The sequence below is a fragment of the Salvelinus namaycush genome, chromosome 29, assembly GCF_016432855.1.
Source record: "Salvelinus namaycush isolate Seneca chromosome 29, SaNama_1.0, whole genome shotgun sequence".
NCBI classification, from domain to species: Eukaryota; Metazoa; Chordata; class Actinopteri; order Salmoniformes; family Salmonidae; genus Salvelinus; species Salvelinus namaycush.
Window position 1 is genome coordinate 17,748,998 of NC_052335.1, and position 19,680 is coordinate 17,768,677.

The 19,680-nt window shown below is 43.7% G+C and overlaps 1 protein-coding gene across 3 annotated transcripts; it reads left to right on the forward strand.

Annotated features, from left to right (window-relative positions):
- The first annotated feature begins 83 nt into the window (after window positions 1–83).
- Window positions 84–17,827, forward strand: LOC120024174 (dnaJ homolog subfamily C member 5-like). Of its 3 annotated transcripts, XM_038968345.1 has the most exons (7): window positions 84–210; window positions 7,702–7,850; window positions 8,099–8,312; window positions 9,189–9,345; window positions 10,723–10,958; window positions 13,828–13,867; window positions 14,770–14,859. In XM_038968345.1, the coding sequence occupies exons 2-5, from the start codon at window positions 7,711–7,713 to the stop codon at window positions 10,953–10,955; spliced, it is 744 nt and encodes a 247-aa protein (XP_038824273.1). In that variant the 5' UTR covers window positions 84–210; window positions 7,702–7,710; the 3' UTR covers window positions 10,956–10,958; window positions 13,828–13,867; window positions 14,770–14,859. The 3 variants fall into 3 exon arrangements, with proteins under 3 accessions (XP_038824273.1, XP_038824274.1, XP_038824275.1); XM_038968346.1 differs by lacking the exon at window positions 13,828–13,867 and having other exon boundaries at window positions 14,770–14,877; XM_038968347.1 differs by lacking the exons at window positions 10,723–10,958; window positions 13,828–13,867 and having other exon boundaries at window positions 14,770–17,827.
- The last annotated feature ends 1,853 nt before the right edge of the window (window positions 17,828–19,680 follow it).

Sequence of the window (19,680 nt, forward strand, 5' to 3'; positions counted from 1 at the left end):
TGTAAGGATATGACGACGCTGTTTCATTGCTTCTGAGACGAGGGCTTCAACCAATCAGACGTCCCTTGTCTACTGTGGCTAATGGTACTGAAACGATAGTAGCTAGCATTTTTAGGAGGGGCGGATACATTGACACTGTCTGGCAATCTTGACATACAAAGTGGATGCCTCTATGCCACAGCGAAATATACCTCTTCCAATTTGCACAAGGTAAGATACGTCGTAAAGTCGCCCTGACCTGAGCCACGGGAGCTGATTTTTCAAGCTACACTAGTCGGTTTTGGCTAGCTACTGAGCCAGCGAGCAAGTGTGGGGTCTGGTCGCGAGGACAGTCCAGAATCCCATTGACATTGTGTAACGTTACAGCCTAACGCAACGAACTACTCTGGCATGCGGTTTCAGATTGATATTGGGTTGGTTAAATACATTGTTTGGACGCACGCTTGTTTCAGGTAACATTATTAGAGTGAAAATCCATGGATAACTAATTCTGACTATCAGCGTAGCTAGTTGGCTAAATTAGCGTTCGTGACAGTCAGTTGAGCAGCCCGTCGACTTTTGCAGTTGAAACACATTTTGAAGTATCAGTTGATATCCACCAGCTTCTCATTACTAACCAATAACCTTACAATAAGCGTTCATATTTTTAGATAGTTGGCTAATAGCGGTACAATTGCCGCTCCCCAAATGTTATTGACAACATTGATTGACAGCTAGTTTAGTTAGTAAAACATTTTGGCCAGTGCCTGGGTTATTTTAAAAACTAGCTAGCTAATTCACATATGCATAACTCGCGCAAACGCCACATAGCTAGGTGCAAAGATAATTGCAATGTCGTTACTAGTTAACGTTACTGTAGCTTGCTACCTAGCACTGCAGATGTAGCTAGTTAGCCAACGTTAGATTCTTCTTGCATGGGGAAAAGACGATGTAAAAATGGAAAGTAATTATCCATGTGGAGATTAACAAGGGATTATGGTTGTGCAATGACCATGGAATGGACAATATAACGTTATAAAGACAAGGACACAGCAGTGGTTACAAGACACCCAACCGACTATAAAAACCCTACCTTCCTTACTATATAAAAACGAAACAATTATGATTGCATCGATTATTCTATCGCAATCGCTAATCTGTAGCTACAGCTATCGGGTTTCATTTTGTGTGAGCTAGCTATTGCATAATGTTTTGTCTCTTATTTTGATCACACCCTTGCCAGCCCTCACTGCCATGTGTGTCATAGCAACACGTAGATACTGTGTGTTTCTTCAATCTCCTGTCACAGAATAGATGGCTCAAACGGTTCTTGTTTTGCCTTTTGTCAACATAACTAGTATAGGTTGGTAATGGTTAATGTAGATATTTTACCGCCATGATGTCAGTCTTTCAAATCCATTTTGGCCCAGCTGTTGTGAGGTCAAATGTGAGGTGTCATAGCAAAATCCTGGTGTGGTATTTTACAGATTAGTCATGGATTATGTCAATAATTTTGCATCAAGTATTTGTAGCAGCCAGCAATTACACAAATCCCCACAGGGCTCGACATTAAAGCTGGTCCTCTTGTCCATCCGACAAGAATATAGATTAAAATTGTTCAATTGGACAAGTAAAAGAATAATCACACATTACAATATCAAACAATTACACCGATCAGAGGGCAACATTGGAATAATATGAATCTATTTTTCATGTACATAAATACAAACGGGGGGGCAGGACCGAGTTTGGGAAATCCTGGTGTATGTGATAGCCTATGCATATTAGCTACAGCCTCATGTCCAAACCAATGCTGACATGAAGCGCCAGAAAATGTAGCCAAACTTTAATGAGACTTTTAATGACATATATAGAGGCGAAATGCCAGTAAACGCACCGCACATCACCCACTTTGAATTTGAGCAGAGGCGGTCAGCATTTTAAAACTATTTAACCACAAACCTAATTGTTTAAAACCTATACTTTTTTTTGTTTTCTAAAGCATGTCTTACCTTGTTTCAAAGTAGCCTAGCCAAATATGTCCATAGAAATGTTGAAGGAATTATTTTATAAACACTTAATATGCCATTGAAACTAGCATATTTCTCATGTTCTGTTGGTTTTTAAATCAACGTTATTTTATTGTCCAGCAGCCAAATACATAACCCTAGTCTATCAGTAAACCATGCTAGTTGGTGCATCTTTAAATTTCCCATTCTTCATTTCAAATGTATATTTTAATCTCCGTCACTAGCCCAAAGGTCGTCAGATGGCGATATTGAGAGTTCATTTTACCGTCCAAACGCATTGTACTGTGTGCAACCTTCAATACACTTGTATCCCCCGTGGACTGGTTTGTGCCTAAAACATACTAATTTCAGGCTGCAAAGGTTTCGATTTCCTCAACTTTATTTAATGGCGAGAACGCGGGGGAAAAAACAGGAAAAATATGCATTTTTTTTTTTGAAACACCATTTTTTACCACCATGCTAGTGTCTAATGCCTAGGAATGCTACTTCCTGATATTGCGCCCCGCGTTCAGCAGACTGCTGCAACAACCGACTGCTGCAACCTGATTGTTTCATAAGGAAAGTACGCATATTTCTGCAGTTTTTTTTCACGCCTTCGCGCATTGAATACATTTGAGGAAATCGAAGCTTTTGCAGCCGGAATGGAGAATGTTTTAGGTATGAACCGTTCCACCGGGGATATGAGTGTATTGCCATTGCCAGCTGCATACAATGCGTTTGGACGTTAAGATTAACTCAATATCGCCATCTGCCGGACTTTGGGCTACTCTATCACGTTAAACCGCTCGCGATTGCTGTGCGCTTTTGAGTGATGTTTCCCCTAATAGAATTTGGAACGTTCGACAATAGCCAGGAACCGTGTGCGCATTGTTGAACATATAATATGAAGAAATACAACTTTATCAACATTTTATGATATACGTTCTGATCTGTTGCATCAGCCTCATTGCTTTTTTGAATGTGTTTATGTGCGGTGGTTGTATGAATTTTGGATCTGTCGTCCCGGAGTCTGTTTTGAATGGTAGACATACAAAATTACAAACGTATTTAGTTGTAATATTGAAAGGGTGGCCAACCATCCTCCAGGAGAGCCTTAAGAGGCAGTGAATATTTTAATACCGGTTTGAATATGCAAAGAAGCCAATAGGAAGAGTGTAGCCTACATTTTTGTATTTTTCGCAATAGTAAAATAAGTGGTTCCTTGCACCATACAATTATATAATTTTTGGGGGACAATTGGGGGAAAAAAGATCTGTTTTACAAGTCCAAAGGACAAGTGGCAAAAAAAGTTAGTCAAGCCCAGTTCCAGTTTTTGGGTCAGTTAGGCCTAGTTTATACTCTGGTTATGAGCAGAGATGCAGGTTAGATGTTGAAATGCCAGTCTGTCCTACTACTTGTCTTGGTCATTGAGTTGTCCTTACCCCCCACTGAAGCATGTTTAACATTGTAGCAATGTTTTATGCCTAGAGACTTGTATTTTATTTGATATATCTCAGGTTTCAACCTTAAATCAGAGGTTGCTGTTGTTAAAGTTTATGGTGGCAAATAAAATCAGATATGATCATTTTCCATTGACAAGGTACGGAAGTAGTTGTTTTTAAATGTCCTGAAGCAGCTCTCATCCCTGGGATGTTTATGAAAGTTCTGTAAGAACAACATCCGGCTCTTGAATCACTTGAAAAGGCAACAAAAAAATAGCCTTCTGTGAGAAACAAGAGGATTGCAAAAGAATGCAAAAGACCCTTGATTAAGCCCAGCACTGACAGTAGGCTGCTTGAGTGCTGCTGCCTCTCTGTGTTTTCTCTTTCACATTAAGATAATTTGGCTGTCACATGATCACAGTGGCTGTTCTTCAAATTTGTTTGATCTTTCCATCTCTGACTTGTTGATATATTTAGCAAGTAGGGCCAATTTAAATAGTTACTTAGGCCTAGATAAAGCACTCTTCTTCCATTAATCCAGTCTTTGTCCTTATTTAGGCATTATGCCTATGGGATTTTTGCATATTAGTGTGAGAAAGTTCCACATCAGGAGTGACCTGTCAGGGGTCATGAACCCTGATGACATGTTGAGTATGAAGACCAACTCACGCACCAGGCCTTGCCTGTGTATCATCTTAGCCAGGGGTTCCTTTGGCTCAGTCTCAGCTAGGTAAGAGAAGAGATGGTGTAGCCAGGCCAGGGACTAGCCGACTAGGTAAAGCTTGTCAGAGCCTGTGTGATGGACTAGCCTATTAGGTAGCGCTTGTCAGAGCCTGTGTACAGACCGTTTCACACCCAAGCTAGAAATGCTCCCAGGCTGCAGTCTTTTCCGGGGTGTCAAGTGGTGGCTTTGACAGGCGCGGGGTCATGTCTACTCTCGCTAACCCACAGAAGCCTCTTGCGGTATACCGTTTTATTTGGAAAAGCCACAGGATTGTTTTTCAATACTGTCAAAACTATTTATTTGAAGTTTTCCACTTAATTTAAATATTTGTAGCTACTTTTAAGTTATTACCCGCAGTCAACTTGTGCAATACCTTAGGAGATAAAGCAGATTGCGTTCTTTATTTCACCTGTCACATTATTTTAAATTATGAAGCATACCATAGTTCTCCAGAACAGTTGAGCCAGTCACGTGTTTGTAAACAGCACAACAGGAGAAAGCGAGCTGGTGATTCCATAGCGTTCTAGATCTATTGACGAGTTTCTGTTTTGCGGCGCACAAGGTGATGAAGTTACACTCGTATGCAATTCACTAGTAAATGTTTGCCATCATATATCATAAAATGGCTTTCTGCCAGAAGTAAAAAAACTCTGGATGAGTTATCTGTACAACTGCTTTTTTCCCCTGTGCTTCCTACTAGTGTTTTTTTCTTTCTCCTTCTTTCTTCTCCTATCTGCTCCATGTACACATGCTGCTCTTCCTTCCATTCCAGTTACTAGCGATGCTTGTATAACTTTGAGCTTGATTTGCTTATCTTTGCAATTCGTTTTTTCTCTCTTTTTTTCTCGTTAGCTTTTAGCTAACAGCGTCTGATTTCACTATTCGTTTTTGCTAATTCTGTTAGCATTCTGGTAATAGAGGCCCAATGGGCTTTTTATGCATTTTTAGTGCCCCCTTGTGTGCTATGCCGGTAATACAGTAAATCCCGGTACGAGAGAAGACCATATGGAAATCTCGATACCATCCAAACCTACCTGGATGCACACATTTTACTCTGTCACAATGTTTGACGTGTGCCGGTGTGGAACACACAGGGAAAAACCACTTGGCCTTACTTGCTGGCCTACATTTTATAACCCAGAAACAGTGTAATGACCATAACCGAAGCATAATCATAACAAACACACATCATGTCACTTCTCTTCCAGGAATCAAGGGATCTGTGTGTTATTGAAAAGGTGCCTTCAGTTTTTCTCCCCTAGTACAGTGGTTCCCAAACTGTGAGGCCCTTGTCATTATTATTATTATTATTTTTTTTTTAAGGAACTCAGTCCGGCTTTAAACTTACTCTTGAAAGTCGTAATAGTAGAAGGCACAAGGTGCAATTTCTAAATTGGGTAGTGCATCATCAGTTCCTCTTGTCATCTTAGCCATTGTATACCTTATGTCAGAAATATCCAGATCAACTAGTCCATTTTTTTTATTTCGTTTTTTTTTGCCCATAGATATTGTTGTATATTGTCACTCTAATATCACATGAATACACATTAAACATGGCAAAATGTATAGAATTCCAAGAAAAATTGCTTTAAACTGCAACATTTTCATTGCACCCCATGACAAAATGTGTGGAATTGCAGGAAATTAGCTTTAAACCTGTGAAACTCTCTCCACCAATAAGAGGGGTGTGAACAGTCATGAATAGTGCTTGTACCAATAGAAATAGACGTGGCGCGCTCGCGGGGTGGTGTTCCCCAATGCTGGAAGTGTGGCCCGAGTAGAAAAAGTTTGGGAACCCCTGCCCTAAGAGATATTAATGGATTTTTTCCGCTCTCTCAGCCCACTGTGCTTACGCAGTGTCCCTGGGCTGGGCCCCTCACAGGTTTCTGGGCCCATGGGAGAGGCTTGGCACAACTCTAAGACACTGTGCGTTGATGAGAAAACACTGTCAGCAAGAAGGTGAAGTGATCAGAGTACAAGCTTGGTCAACAAATCAATCGTCACTGTCACTGACAAGGCAGAGATAATGGGTCTGATAATGAATGCCCCATGCTCTGGCATTGTGTAATGAAACAAAGGAGATGACAGTATGCCACTTCAGAAAGTTATTTATCTTACTGCATTGCACAGGAAACAAGCAGCTTAGGCCTAGGTAGGTCCTATCTAAAATGCCGGATGCCTTGTTTTGCTGTCTCTCTTTACCCCATTTAGCCCTGTAATTGTTAAGTCCCTTTTCTCTACAGACTATTCACAAGTTATTTTATTTTAACTGATTAGAATTGAGGCTGGGCCTGAGCCAGTGGAACATTGGAACTGGGGCTTTAGTGAATGGCCGACAGACAGGCCGGATAGCAGAGGTAATTCATGGTGGAACACAAGCTTTGCTGGCTAAATGTTTCTGCTTGTCCAAGCTTTGGAAGTGTGTGAGTAAAGTTTGGTGGTTGTTAAGCAGATATAAATCCTTGACTTGGAGACTGACCAGTTCCAATGTAAGACAAAGGTAATTACAGAGACCACCTTTTCAGTGTTGGGACAACACCAGCCTGAAGGGAATCAACGGGAAATGGGCAGGTAGTGTAGTTTACTGCTAGTCTGCTACTGCTTGTAGCCTTTTGACACCATTTACTGTTCCCCCTTGCAACAACCTGTAGACTACAGGTTCCTTACCAGCCAAGCCTCCTAAGCCTGTCTCTGTGCGGTGCTGGCTGTTCAGGCCCGTCTCGCCGGGCCAGTCTAGGATTGCCCTGTGTTGACTTGTGTGAGTAATCTGTGCGAGATCAGCAAAATGTAATCGCCTTTAGCTCAGGCCTGCTCAGGGCATTACTAGTCACCAGTAGTCACAGTGTGCGTGGCTGAGTGTGGTGTGGTGTGTGTGTGTGCGCCACAGCAGGGCTATTGTCCTGTTCAGCAGAATGTGGGGCTGTGTGGAGCGTTGGAGTCTCACTGCTGGCCTTCTGCTTTGTTTTAATCACAGGGATTTCAGATGGAGGCTCCACAGTTGTGATGCATTATTCATGTTTAACACATGCTACTTCACTACACACAGTCTTGGAGCTTAATCCAAAATGAATCTGCGCAGCGCTAAGTGTATTGTGGTTTAAAAGGATCTGTAAGGGTTGTGTATAGGCCCAGTTCTTACATATCTGTGCAGAAATTGTTAAAACACAAACCCAGCCAGTGCTGAATGCTATATCCTTGTGTTTTGCTGGTTCATACTTTTTTTAGTATCCTTGTATTGACATTGGGTTTATGAGATGGGATATTCTAGGCAGAGCTGTTCCAGTTCCCTATGGTGTTCTAGGCTAAGCAATGTGACAACATCTGTGTCTGTCTACCAGGCTATAATACTGTGATGATTATGGCTACAGACAGTACACACACACATGTAGTTACTCCTTGTACAAATAATGTCAAGATTTAAGAACAGGTCAGGTAAATACTGCAGGGTGTATGTCTCTGTTGCTACAGTGACAACCTACTTAGTTCCACACTTTGTGTGTGTGTGTGAGTTAGTGCTAACCTCCTGTGTGACTGTGTATCTTGGCAGACTTCAGCCATGGCCACGACAGGCACAGGCGCAACTGAGCCAAACCGGCCAGGCCCCCAGAGGAAGATGTCCACCACAGGGGAGAGCTTGTACAAGGTGCTCGGCCTGGAGAAAGGATCTTCCGCTGAGGACGTCAAGAGAGCCTACAGGTAACACTCAGCTTGTCTCTGGTCGTTATAGCCACATAACCTGTAAGCCTGTTTCTCCATTTCCCCGGAGCAAGTTAATGATCAGCTTTATTCAGGAGTTGGTCCATCAGACACAGAACAATTACTTTTAATGAGGTATAAGCTCTTTATAGGATTTAGAGTTTTGTGATATTTCTATGTGGTGGTGTGGAGTGAGATTAATTTATTCATCCATCCATCCATTTGTTAATTCATCCTTCTATTTACAGGAAACTAGCATTGAAGTACCACCCAGACAAGAACCCAGACAACCCGGAGGCTGCAGATAAGTTTAAAGAGATCAACAACGCCAACTCCATCCTGAACGATGACGGCAAGAGGAGGATCTACGACGAGTACGGCTCCATGGGCCTCTATGTGTCCGAGCAGTTTGGAGAGGAGAGCGTCAAATACTACTTCCTCATGTCCAAGTGGTGGTTTAAGGTGAGAGAGAGAGTACCTCATAACCCCCCAAACCACCTTTAGTCTAACAGGGTAATATATTAGGTTATCCGGGGTGTAGTCAGTAATGCTGTAACCTTCGACAGTGGGGGTGAGTAGCCCCACTCTCCCAGCTGACTGTCTCAGTGATGACATACTGACTGGACTTCTTTCACAGCCACATCACTCACACACTCATCACACTAAGAGCTGCTGGGATTTTATTAGACATTGTTATGGATATAATTCACTGTCTAGTACTGTCTTCTCCATGCATTAGACACCCTACTGTAATCCCTGTTGGGAGTACATTGACAGTATATAAGTATTTGTGTATAATTGCTTTAACAAGTCTCATAGTTACCTCCCTCTGAACCTGTCAGTGTACTGTGTTTTTCTGTTTCAGACAGACAGATGGCTCCAGGTGCAAAGCAGTCTTTATTTAGAAATGTGTTCTGTGTAGTTGTGCTCAGTCACTCTGAGATGTGTGGCCTTTGATGCTGAGTAGAGTAAGTAGAGAGGTCTAGATGCAGTGATGAAGATCCACTGACTGTCTCACAAACCTCACTCTGCTTTCACCTACAAAGAAAACTACAAAGCAAAGGAACATTTCAGGGAGAAACAAAACCGCTCCACTTATGTATACCCTAGAAATGCTCGGTACAATAGGATTATTGAGAGCATCCACATGTATTACACTGTCTCTGCTGTTAATATCCCCTAGCTTCTCTCACTGGATCACCCTGTAGATCTGAGGCTAGACATAAGTTCTCCTGCGAGCAGGAAGACAGCGGGTGACTGTCCCGGCTGGGTATATGTGATCGGGAGAAGCTCCATACTGATAATGCTGTGTGTTTGTGTTATGCCCTTGTGCTGCAGACCATGGCCGTGTGCTGCACCGTCTTCTCCTGCTGCTGCTGCTGTTGCTGCTGCTGTTTCTGCTGCGGGAAGTGCAAGCCGCCGGAGGAGGATGATCACTACCAGTACGTGGACCCAGAGGACTTGGAGGCCCAGATCAAAGCTGAGACGGACAGAGGTGAGACCACGCTGGGAGGGGACGGGGGAGTTTTTAAATGGGGGGGGGGGGGGTGGTAGGATGTTTGGGGCGCTAGTAAGTAGGCTGGGGACTGTTTGGAATTGGGTAATAAACTAAGTATGCTAGTGCACATAGCCATTTTTCTATTGTATAGTATAGACTATTATAGGTGGGATAGAGCTCATGAGGAGGGTAACAGGATAAATACAGTGTGCCCCCCAATCCTTCTGTGTTGGCCCTTCTCCTGGGTCCTGGCGTCCCTACACACTACCTCAGCGACAGGCTGCCCCGCAGATGTCGGTTTTTCAGCCTGACTTAACGCTGTCACTTCCTTTCAGAGGGGGAAAGAAGAGGGAGGAGAGGCAGGGAAACAGCAGAGCACAGTTGGGGCCAGAGCAGCCAAACAGGGATGGGGAGGAAGGGATGAGGGAATGGAGGAGGAGGGGGGGGGGGGGGGGGGGGGCACCAGTGTCTAGTCCAGCTAGGCAGGACTCTGGGTCTACAGAACCTGGTCCTGCCCAGGAGGTAGAGGCTGCAGGTTAGCCCTTAGATTACCTTGATGTGCAGGTATTTATAGCTTACTCGTACTCTGAATGAGAGACTGCTGGTTCATATCATGTTGTTTGGTATTTTTGGATGTGTAAAAGCTATGGATGTAGTGTCAGAACAGTGTGCAATAACATGTCAACATTAACAGGTAGCGATGTCAACAGTGTTTCTTTTCTTCTAACATTTCAAGCCCACCAAGAAGCTCTTTGTTTCACCCTCTCCCATCAGTGGTCCCCAGTACAGGTCAGAAAAGGGACAGGGGCTGGGACAGGAGCGAGATGAGGAAGATGCATGTAATCCTGTCAGATCTCAGAGGATTCTCTCAGCCTCTTGTGTCATGTCCTTAACTGGTTGGTCTGAGGACAGGACTCTCAGCTCCTTCACTCATGTTGCCTCTTTACACAGCATTTCACTCAATAGAAAACAGTCCCAAGGACTAGACTCCTAATTGCGTTGTTTTCTGTTCTGAGGAGTGATCAGTGACCATGGTGACCCCATAGTCACGACCCTTAGCCCAAGTGACTGTCACACCATTTGGACTTTCAGTATAAGGCGTTATAGGCAAAATGACGATGCAATTTGTTTTGCTATTGGTTTCAGAGATATTCACAACATGTTCAGGCGAATACCTAGATGATATGAATAATCTCCTCACCGTATCACACAAAAACAGGAACTGCAAACCAAACCAAACATGACAAGCTAACAGCACGAGGGCAGTATGGGTGTGGGGATAACATATCAGTATACTCTGGCCTAATGAGCAGGCCTGGTTTATCTCATTCTGACAGAGAGGTGTTTCTGTACGTTTGTGTTTTGATCCACCAGGTGACACGGTAATCATTGTGCAGCCCATACCTGTACCTATAGCTGTATCGAGTCCTGGGGCTGAAAGCATCAGCCTAGGCCCTGCCATCAGCCTAGGCCCTGCCATCAGCCTAGGCCCTGCCAACTGCCTAGACCCTGCCAACAGCCTAGACCCTGCCAATCCAGTGGTTGACTACCCGACCAGGCCAGTGGCTGCTGAGAACCCAGGCGAAACGTTGCCGGAGTCTAAATGACTCGTAAGCCCCCCGTCTCCCTGATGTACTTGCTGTACTCAACCCAGCTGCATCGTGTTCATCCGTCCCGCTTCCTGTGCACGTTGCCACGCCCCAGACCAACCCGTTTCACCAGACTGTGTTTGCTCATAGTGACACATGGTGCCTTTGTACTATGTTCAGCTGTTTTTTTCGACTGACTCACTAACCATCCATTCTGTTTGCCTGTCAGTGTTGAGTTGCATGATGTCATGGCTGTTGCTTCAGAATGTTTTGAGCATGGCTGCATGTATGAGCTTGCCTTGTGTGTATATAATGTAGTGGACCTAATTTTGCTACAGATGGAGCAACTCGATAACAATCATTTCAGTTAATTGATCACTAAGCATTTTGTCAGTGTTTGGTCCATCGTGAATGTATCTGTAGTAACTATTTGCTGCCTTGATGATAAAGTGGATGTAATCTCTTTGTTAATTAGCCTAATCTATGCCCAGTATACCGTTACTTTACCAGTAAGACCACAGAGACGCTTATGCCGGGTGTACACTACGACTTTCAAAATCCTAACATCGCTGAGCCTCTCATGTTAAACAAACGTCTTTCCTGTAGTTTCTTGTCTTGCCAACATGGTGGTGCGCACAATAAACCATCTGGTACAGACAAGGGGGTCACACACTACAAGAGTCTTCACTTCGTCGTGAGGATTCTCCATACCACCACGTAGTCTCGCGAAAACAATGATGTGATTAGATTGTTAACGTAGCTAGAACGAGCTGTGGCTCAAAGCAGTCTCATAAACGTTTTCTGTCAGACATTGACGCATGACAAACAGAGTTGAAATTTCTATTGCTTGTGAACTTCAGAGCTGAAACGAGTTGACGCTTTGGTTTATTAAGGCAAGTACAAACGCATCCTAGTAGTCATGGCTCCTGCTCGAAAGAGTCTACAACTTCTGGGTGACGCGAAACAATGTCATCATCTCACTGGTTTCTTTGGCGAGCGCTCATTGGCTTTTGCTGATCACCGGTCTCAAAACTTGTCGTTGCACATTTCACACTACAAAAGCATTGCAGATTTTGTGCCAGAATTCAACATGTTTGAAAATATTGAGATGTCTGGGGCTGCTCCAAGACGAGATCGGTAGCCCTCAGATTGCATCTCTGACCCGCTCACATTAAAAGAGCGTCGGTGACAGCCGCGTGCCCCGAGTAGGCAACAATGAGGATTTTGTCTCCAATCTCAAAAATGTATCTGGAACAGCTAAATCAGTGCCCGACTTGTGTAGTGTACTACCGGCTTTAGGCGTTTTAATTGGACGTAACAAGTGAACTTCACAAGACAAAACAGGGCCCCACAGCAGCCAAGTACTCACTCAACCCACAAGACATTAGATGCCTTCAATAAACAGTAGCCGTCTATTCATATTAAAAACATCAATATAATGTCAGGCTGGTTTGTTGAAAACCTAGCCTGTGGATATGTGCTAAAAGCACAGTCCGTTTGTCATGCTAACACAACCCTTTGACCCCCCTGGGGCCTTTTGTAGAGGTACATTACCTTTAGAAAGTACTTATACCCCTTGACTTTTTCCAATTTTTTTGTGTTTACAGCCTGAATTTAAAATTGATTAATTTGAGATTGTGTCACTGATCTAGACACAATACCCCATAATGTCAGTGGAATTTAGTTTTTTACAAATGAATGAAAAACTGATATGTGTAGAGTAAATCAGTATTCAACCCCTTTTATGGCAAGCCTAAATAAGTACAGGAGTAAAAATGTGCTTAAGTCACATAATAAGTTGCATGGACTCTGTGTGCAATGGTAGTGGTTAACATAATTTTATGACTACCCCATCTCTGTACCACACACATACAATTATCTGTAAGGTCCCTCAGTCGAGAAGTACATTTCAAGCACAATTTCAACCACAAAGATCAGGGAGGGTTTCCAAAGCCTTGCAAAGGAGGGCACCTATTGGGAGATGGGTAAAAAAAAAAAAAAAGCAGACCCTGAATATCCCTTTGAGCATAGTGAAGTTATCAGTTATGCTTTGGATGGTGTATCAATACACCCAGTCACTACAAAGATACAGATGTATTTCCTAACTCAGTTGCCAGAGAGGAAGGAAACTGCTCAGGGATTTCACCATGCGGCCAATGGTGATTTTAAAATAGTTAATGGCTGTGATAGGAGAAAACTGAGGATGGATCAACAACATTGTAGTTACTCCACAATACTAACCTAAATGACAGAGTGAAAGGAATGAAGCCTGTGCAAAATCAAACATGTTCCAGAACATGCATCCAGTTTGAAAGAAGCATTAGAAACTTTGAGTAAGTGTTTTCCATGAAAGACAGAGCATCATAGTCAGATCCTACATAGTCTGGAATATACTAATTCTCCAATATAGTCTGGAATATTCCATGATATACACAGTATTAGGATGCCTTTTGAAAGTTTGTTCGTGGGGACATGTTCTAATGTCACCTGTGACAGTGGTAGGGACAGGTGTGTGTGGTGTGCAGTGGGAGACCAATACCCCTAAGACGAGCCACTGCTGTCCTGTCACATCCGGCCATATGTGTTTGTCATCTCACCTCATACCTACTTCCTCAGCACCATCCTCTCTGTTGGTGCTCTGTTTGTTCAACACCATGATGCCTGCTGACATGTCAGTCTATGATTCTCTCTTTAGCATTACCAAAGTGATAGCTGGAAGCTTCAAGAGACTATGGCTATATAATGATGTTGAGATAATCCTATATTATTACTATCATTATATTGTAATCTGATATAGTAGGGGTAGTAGCCTAACTAATAGTACAAGTGCTTTCTAAGCAGTGCTCTGTGCTCTTCCTCTATGCTGCATATGGATGATGTCCCCTATAAGGAAAGTGACAGTGTGGATGAGCATCGCCAGGGGAGGGCAGGTAGGTTCATGGTACACACTTGGTCATGTTCAGTAGGGTACACCGTAGCAAAATGTTTTGCGACAGAAAACAAAAATCTGTATCCTTACTGGACATGCTCAGGTAGCACATCCTTGTTTCAAAACGTTTTTCACCTACTGAACATGACCCTCGTGGAGTTTTCAATATTTCAGGACCGGTTACACCTGAGAACAGTTAAGCAAGGGCCCAACTTTAGGTCATGCCTCCTGCTAATACATTCCCATGTGAATTGCTTCTAGTTGAGACAACAGGCTATTACTTGCTGGAATTTTTTGATAACAGGATTTATTGCAACAAAGCTAGATGAGAGTTGGAAGCTTCCTGTCAACAGGGTTTACAGAGATGTTGTGTAGACTGTCATGCTTCCAGCTTGTAAATACCCTGTGTGTACCTGGTAGCCAGACTTTGCACTTGTAGCCTCAGCCTGGCTGCTTAATTTTTTTAGAGTTTTTTTTACTGTAGTTACAGGCTTTTGGCTTGTACTGTGTTCATGAACCTCAACCTGGACAGATGTTCCTATTGGGATGTTTCCGCATTGTCTTCCTCATTGTTATCAGGTCATCATTAGTCTATATCTACAGAACCCTGATATGTTATCTGATGTTTACAAAGTCATTGCCATTGACGTGTGAAATGCATTGGGATCATTGTTACCTGTCTGTACATGCCTGTTAGTTCTTCATTTGACTTCAGAATTTGACCTTTAGTATCATACAAACCATAGATAATGCAGAAGCTACATTTATTCATAGAGCACATAGCCTATATGTAGCCTAGTCCTTTACCTACTCGTTATGGCATGGGACACTTGGCTAACTTTTCTCTATTGAGGGTTATTATTTTCCCCAGTGAGTCTGACACAGTTCAATGTCTTCCTGCAGGTCCTCGTGCCTCTATTGTGATCCAGCCACATTCCATCTCCATCGAGGTTCCAGAGACCTCCCAGCCTGCAGCCAGCCAGCCCACCTCCAAGCCCCAGCAGTGACCCTTCCCTCCCAGCCCCATCTACCCGCTGGAGCCCTCCCCTACGGTGGGAACGGCCAGGCCCCTGAGGTCCCCACACTGGAGCCCCCAGCAGCCAGCCAGGCCAACCGTCACTAGTGCCAGTCAACCAGCCAGCCAGTCAACCCCCCCATACTGTGGTACAGATCTAACTTAATGGACACGAGCGGCAGGCTGCCAAGAGACCAGGACTCCTTATGACATGATATATGTGTCTATCTATCCACCAAACTGAGGATTGGAACACTCTATCCCTCCGTTTCTATCCTCCCTCATCTATCCCCCCCTTTCTCTCTCTTGTCTCTGTTAGAACGCTGTGGGATTGGAGACTCTCTTTTTAAGTTCAGTCTGAGTTTTAAATGGCCTGAGCCAAACATTCCACCTCCCCAGAGACTAAAGCATGGATCAGAGGAAGTAAAGGCTCCCAAACAGATTGCATGTGCTTCATTTGAACTGCATGCCCCTATTGTACAGCACTGGCAAATACATACCCCATACATCCACACCCCTGTACTACAGCCACCACCCCACCACTGCCAGCGATACCGCCAGCTGCAGGTTCTCCTACAGTATGCCACACAACCAGGGGTCTCCCCTCCACCGCCACCTGAAAGAGACCCAAGAGTGGGGCTGGATACAGTAGACATTCAAGAACAGTGAAAATGTCGGGTGGATAAAACAAGAAAAATTTGTTGATTGCTTAATTTAATTGCTAACTGTCACAATTATGTTAGTTCGACCAAAGCCAATCTAGATGCCACTCACTCCATGTGTTCAACAGTCAGCTCCCAAAGAGACGTTTCTCCTCATGCCACTAGAGCCAACCTGAGAGGATTGTTTAATTGAGGTGTATGTATGCATTTGGGTCTACTATGCACTTTTGAAACCTGTGAAGTGGGTAAATGATAATTTCCAATGGACTGTTGGCTAACATGGGTCTAGCCAAGTGCTTACTGAAACCAACAGTCAGCACAATGCACTCTGTTTTGGGTGGAACTGACTACTGACTACAGCTAGCTAACTGCAACCAAACGACTTATCAAACTTTTCCCATCTCAAATGGTGGTTTTGCTTTGCATTCTCCTCATAGTCTGATGTAACATGGAGATACAGGGGAGTGGGTATGTACTGTGGGTGTCTGTTTGACCTAGCCACTAAGACCATGCTATGCCACATCCTAGATGACTACTTTGTTCGCTGTACTGCCTACAGAGATATCCCATCACTGAATATTTTAGACTTTTCATATGTTGATTTGACTTTTAAGAAGTAACACACCAGGCTGTTTTCCATGGGGTTTTGGTGGATTGATTGCCATATTTATTGTTTTATGGGCTGAAGAGGCACGACTACTAGTCTCAGTGATGAGATGATACAATGTCCGACAGCAGGGTTAGGATCTGTACAGATCACCCAACCAGCAGTTTATCTGTACTTAAGTACAGCTCTCTTTATAACCCTGGGGGTGCAGAGTCAGGGGTTTCTCAATGTTGTGTAATCAGAATAGTGAAAGCAGTGAAGTGAATGAATGTCATATTGTCATTGAGAGTCAGTCAGTCCCAGGTGTGTGTGTGTAGCATTGTACAAAATCGTTGTTGGTTTGTTCATGTAGTGCTGAGGTCAGTCAGTCATTCATCCCCCTCCCAGTTTTTTGTGTGGTTTGTCATTTGAAAAGGGCATTCTGTGTTTCCTGAAGAGGGGCTAGTACATGGCGTTAACCACCTTGTGTTTTGGCTGAAGAACAACCCTGAAGATAAGCTAAACTAAAATGATGTCATCAAATGATGTCAAGCAGCCATTTTATATTTTGTAGCGCTCTTCTGAGTGTTTACATAGAAATGATCTATCAGCAGCATCATTTTGTTACTGGAATTATTGCACCTTTTCTCGCCTCTTCATATCAGTAAGTTAACAGCTAAAACCCACCTGAAACTTCAGACTGTTGGTTGTGTTTTCACAAACCATAATAAACATAACAGTACAGTATCTGGCCCCAGGGCTCAGAGAGGAGGAATATATTTATTCTGGTGATCCTTATCTGCTGTAAATAATAATAATCACAACCACATGTGTCACATGCAAATAATTTTTTTTGAGAATCCCTGTGAATGGGAAATGTTTTAAGAATCAACCCCATTTAAATGGTGTACATTGTCCTTTATTTATTTTTTTATGTCAAACCGAAAGAGCTGTTTTAATTAAACACGTTGACAGACAGTTGGGAAGAGCGAACCCTAGACTAGCCAACGTGGTCCTTACCAAGGGGCAACTGGTTGACAGAGGAGCTAGGCTATGTCTTAACTGGTTGACAGAGGAGCTAGGCTATGTCTTAACTGGTTGACAGAAGAGCTAGGCTGTCTCAGCTGGTTGACAAAAGAGCTAGACTGTCTCAGCGGGTTGACAGAGGAGCTATGCTGTCTCAGCGGGTTGACAGATGAGCTAGGCTGTCTCAGCGGGTTGACAGAGGAGCTAGGCTGTCTCAGCGGGTTGACAGAGGAGCTAGGCTGTCTCAGCGGGTTGACAGAGGAGCTATGCTGTCTCAGCGGGTTGACAGAGGAGCTAGGCTGTGTCAGCGGGTTGACAGAGGAGCTAGGCTGTCTCAGCGGGTTGACAGAGGAGCTAGGCTGTGTCAGCTGGTTGACAGAGGAACTAGGCTATGTCTTAACTGGCTAGGCCACCATAGCTCTGGTCTACAGTAGTAGGCAGGCAGACAGTAAGTATATATCTGCTCTGAGTGTAGGGACAGGGCTGTCCCCATGTTGTCACTCCCCTATAGAACACGGGACTATGGGGACTCGGCCACTAATAATATGATTGATTGATTGTAATTTTGTCAATGCTTTCATTATGTCATTCATTATTCACCATGTCTTTCATGGACAAAAATGATCTGTAAATGTGTATTTATATATAATGAAATTGAAACAATTAAAAGAAGGGGGATTTGTACAATGTTTGTCTTCTATGTGATTTATTGTGTACTCAATTCACAACACTGAGAATAGTTTGTGTGATATCAAAGGAATGGCTCTCAGTTCTCCATGAACAAACAAAGTATATCTGTTCACAGAAGAACGCTATTCTTTCTCTGTTCTCTCCGGCAAAAGAACACCACTCGTTGGTGAAGATATGATCTGCTGCCATGAGAAAAAGTACCAAACTATCTTTATCAGGAATAGCTCAATTGTAGCCATTAGCCACAGTAGTGACACTAGCTACATTGTAAGCGGGTGGCTGCCTGTAGGCTACTCCAGTAAAAGAAATGCAACCAGGAGGTGGAGTAAACTATGAATGGAGATTTGGCCGCAAACGGGTACGGTATGGTGTGTGCTTGGCTTACTCTGCACAAAGCCTCCATGTCCTATAAACGTCCCCTTAAGCTTATTAGCAGCTCAACCCATAGAGATAGATAGAGTACTCATGGATATAACCTGTTTTAACATTGTCATTGAGGGCTTCCAGCATTTTAAAATAGTCAACTGGGTGGGGATTCCTATGAGTTAAGAGCATAGAGAATGATAGAGGCCTCTAGCGAAAGGTCGTTTTAGCATGGGGCAGCGCTGTTGAGGGCTTCCATCATGCTTCTGCCATTTTAAAGTAGTCAAAGTCAACTGGGTGGGGATTGCTATGGTTTGTATCTGGAACAAACGGAGCTACCCATACTATCACATACACAATAATGGCACAGATACAAAGATGAGTCCTCTATCTCTATGGCTCAGCCTTACCTCAGCATTGACCTCAATTGTTAAGTAACTAGGAAGTTGGGGCCTCCCGAGTGGCGCAGTGGTCTAAGGCACTGCATCTCAGTGCTTGAGGCATCACTACAGACCCGGGTTCGACCCCAGCCGGCCGTGACCGGGAGACCCATAATTACCAATTGGGGAGAAAAAGGGATAAAAAAAAGTAACCAGGAAGTGGAGGGTTGAGGGTCATGGGCCACTGGTCAGAAGGTGGGGGTCAGAGAAAGTATTTCCGGGTTGATTGGTTACTCAGCTGAGCCCTTTTCTTATGGGCTCATATTCCAGCTTAGATCTTTTGAATATCCATCACTGATAATACTTTTTCATATAACGCACATTGAGCAGGTTGAAGTTGAAGTAAGACTTTTTCAGATGAACATAATTCACATGGGCCTGCTATTCCCTGGGGAATCTATTGATAATAACATACCGGTAGAACGCCTTATAATTGTTGCCCATTGCTCAAGTAATGGCTTTAACTAATTTACTAGTAGCATAACACCATGTAGTGTGGAGTGGAGTCGTGTTTGTTGTGATGCCAATATCAGTGAGTGACCGCCTCCGGACTGGCCTGCGTTCAGCAGGCATTAGATTGGTGTTGTGTTACTGACGTTGTGTTACATTTTTAGTGCCTCGTCATCGGCACCAGCTATCTCTCTCATGTCCAGTGACTCAGGGGCCTCTAATACACGCCCACCCTACTGAATATTCCAGTGTGTGTGTGTGTGTCGGGCCTGCCTGTCTGTCTTCCAATCAGTTTACTGCAGACATACAGTGGGGCAAAAAACTATTTAGTCAGCCACCAATTGTGCAAGTTCCTCCATGCAGATCTCCTCTAGAGCAGTGATGTTTTGGGGCTGTTGCTGGGCAACACGGACTTTCAACTCCCTCCAAAGATTTTCTATGGGGTTGAGATCTGGAGACTGGCTAGGCCACTCCAGGACCTTGAAATGCTTCTTACGAAGCCACTCCTTCGTTGCCCGGGCGGTGTGTTTGGGATCTTCAATGCCCTTGCTGATGGTAGGCTTTGTTACTTTGGTCCCAGCT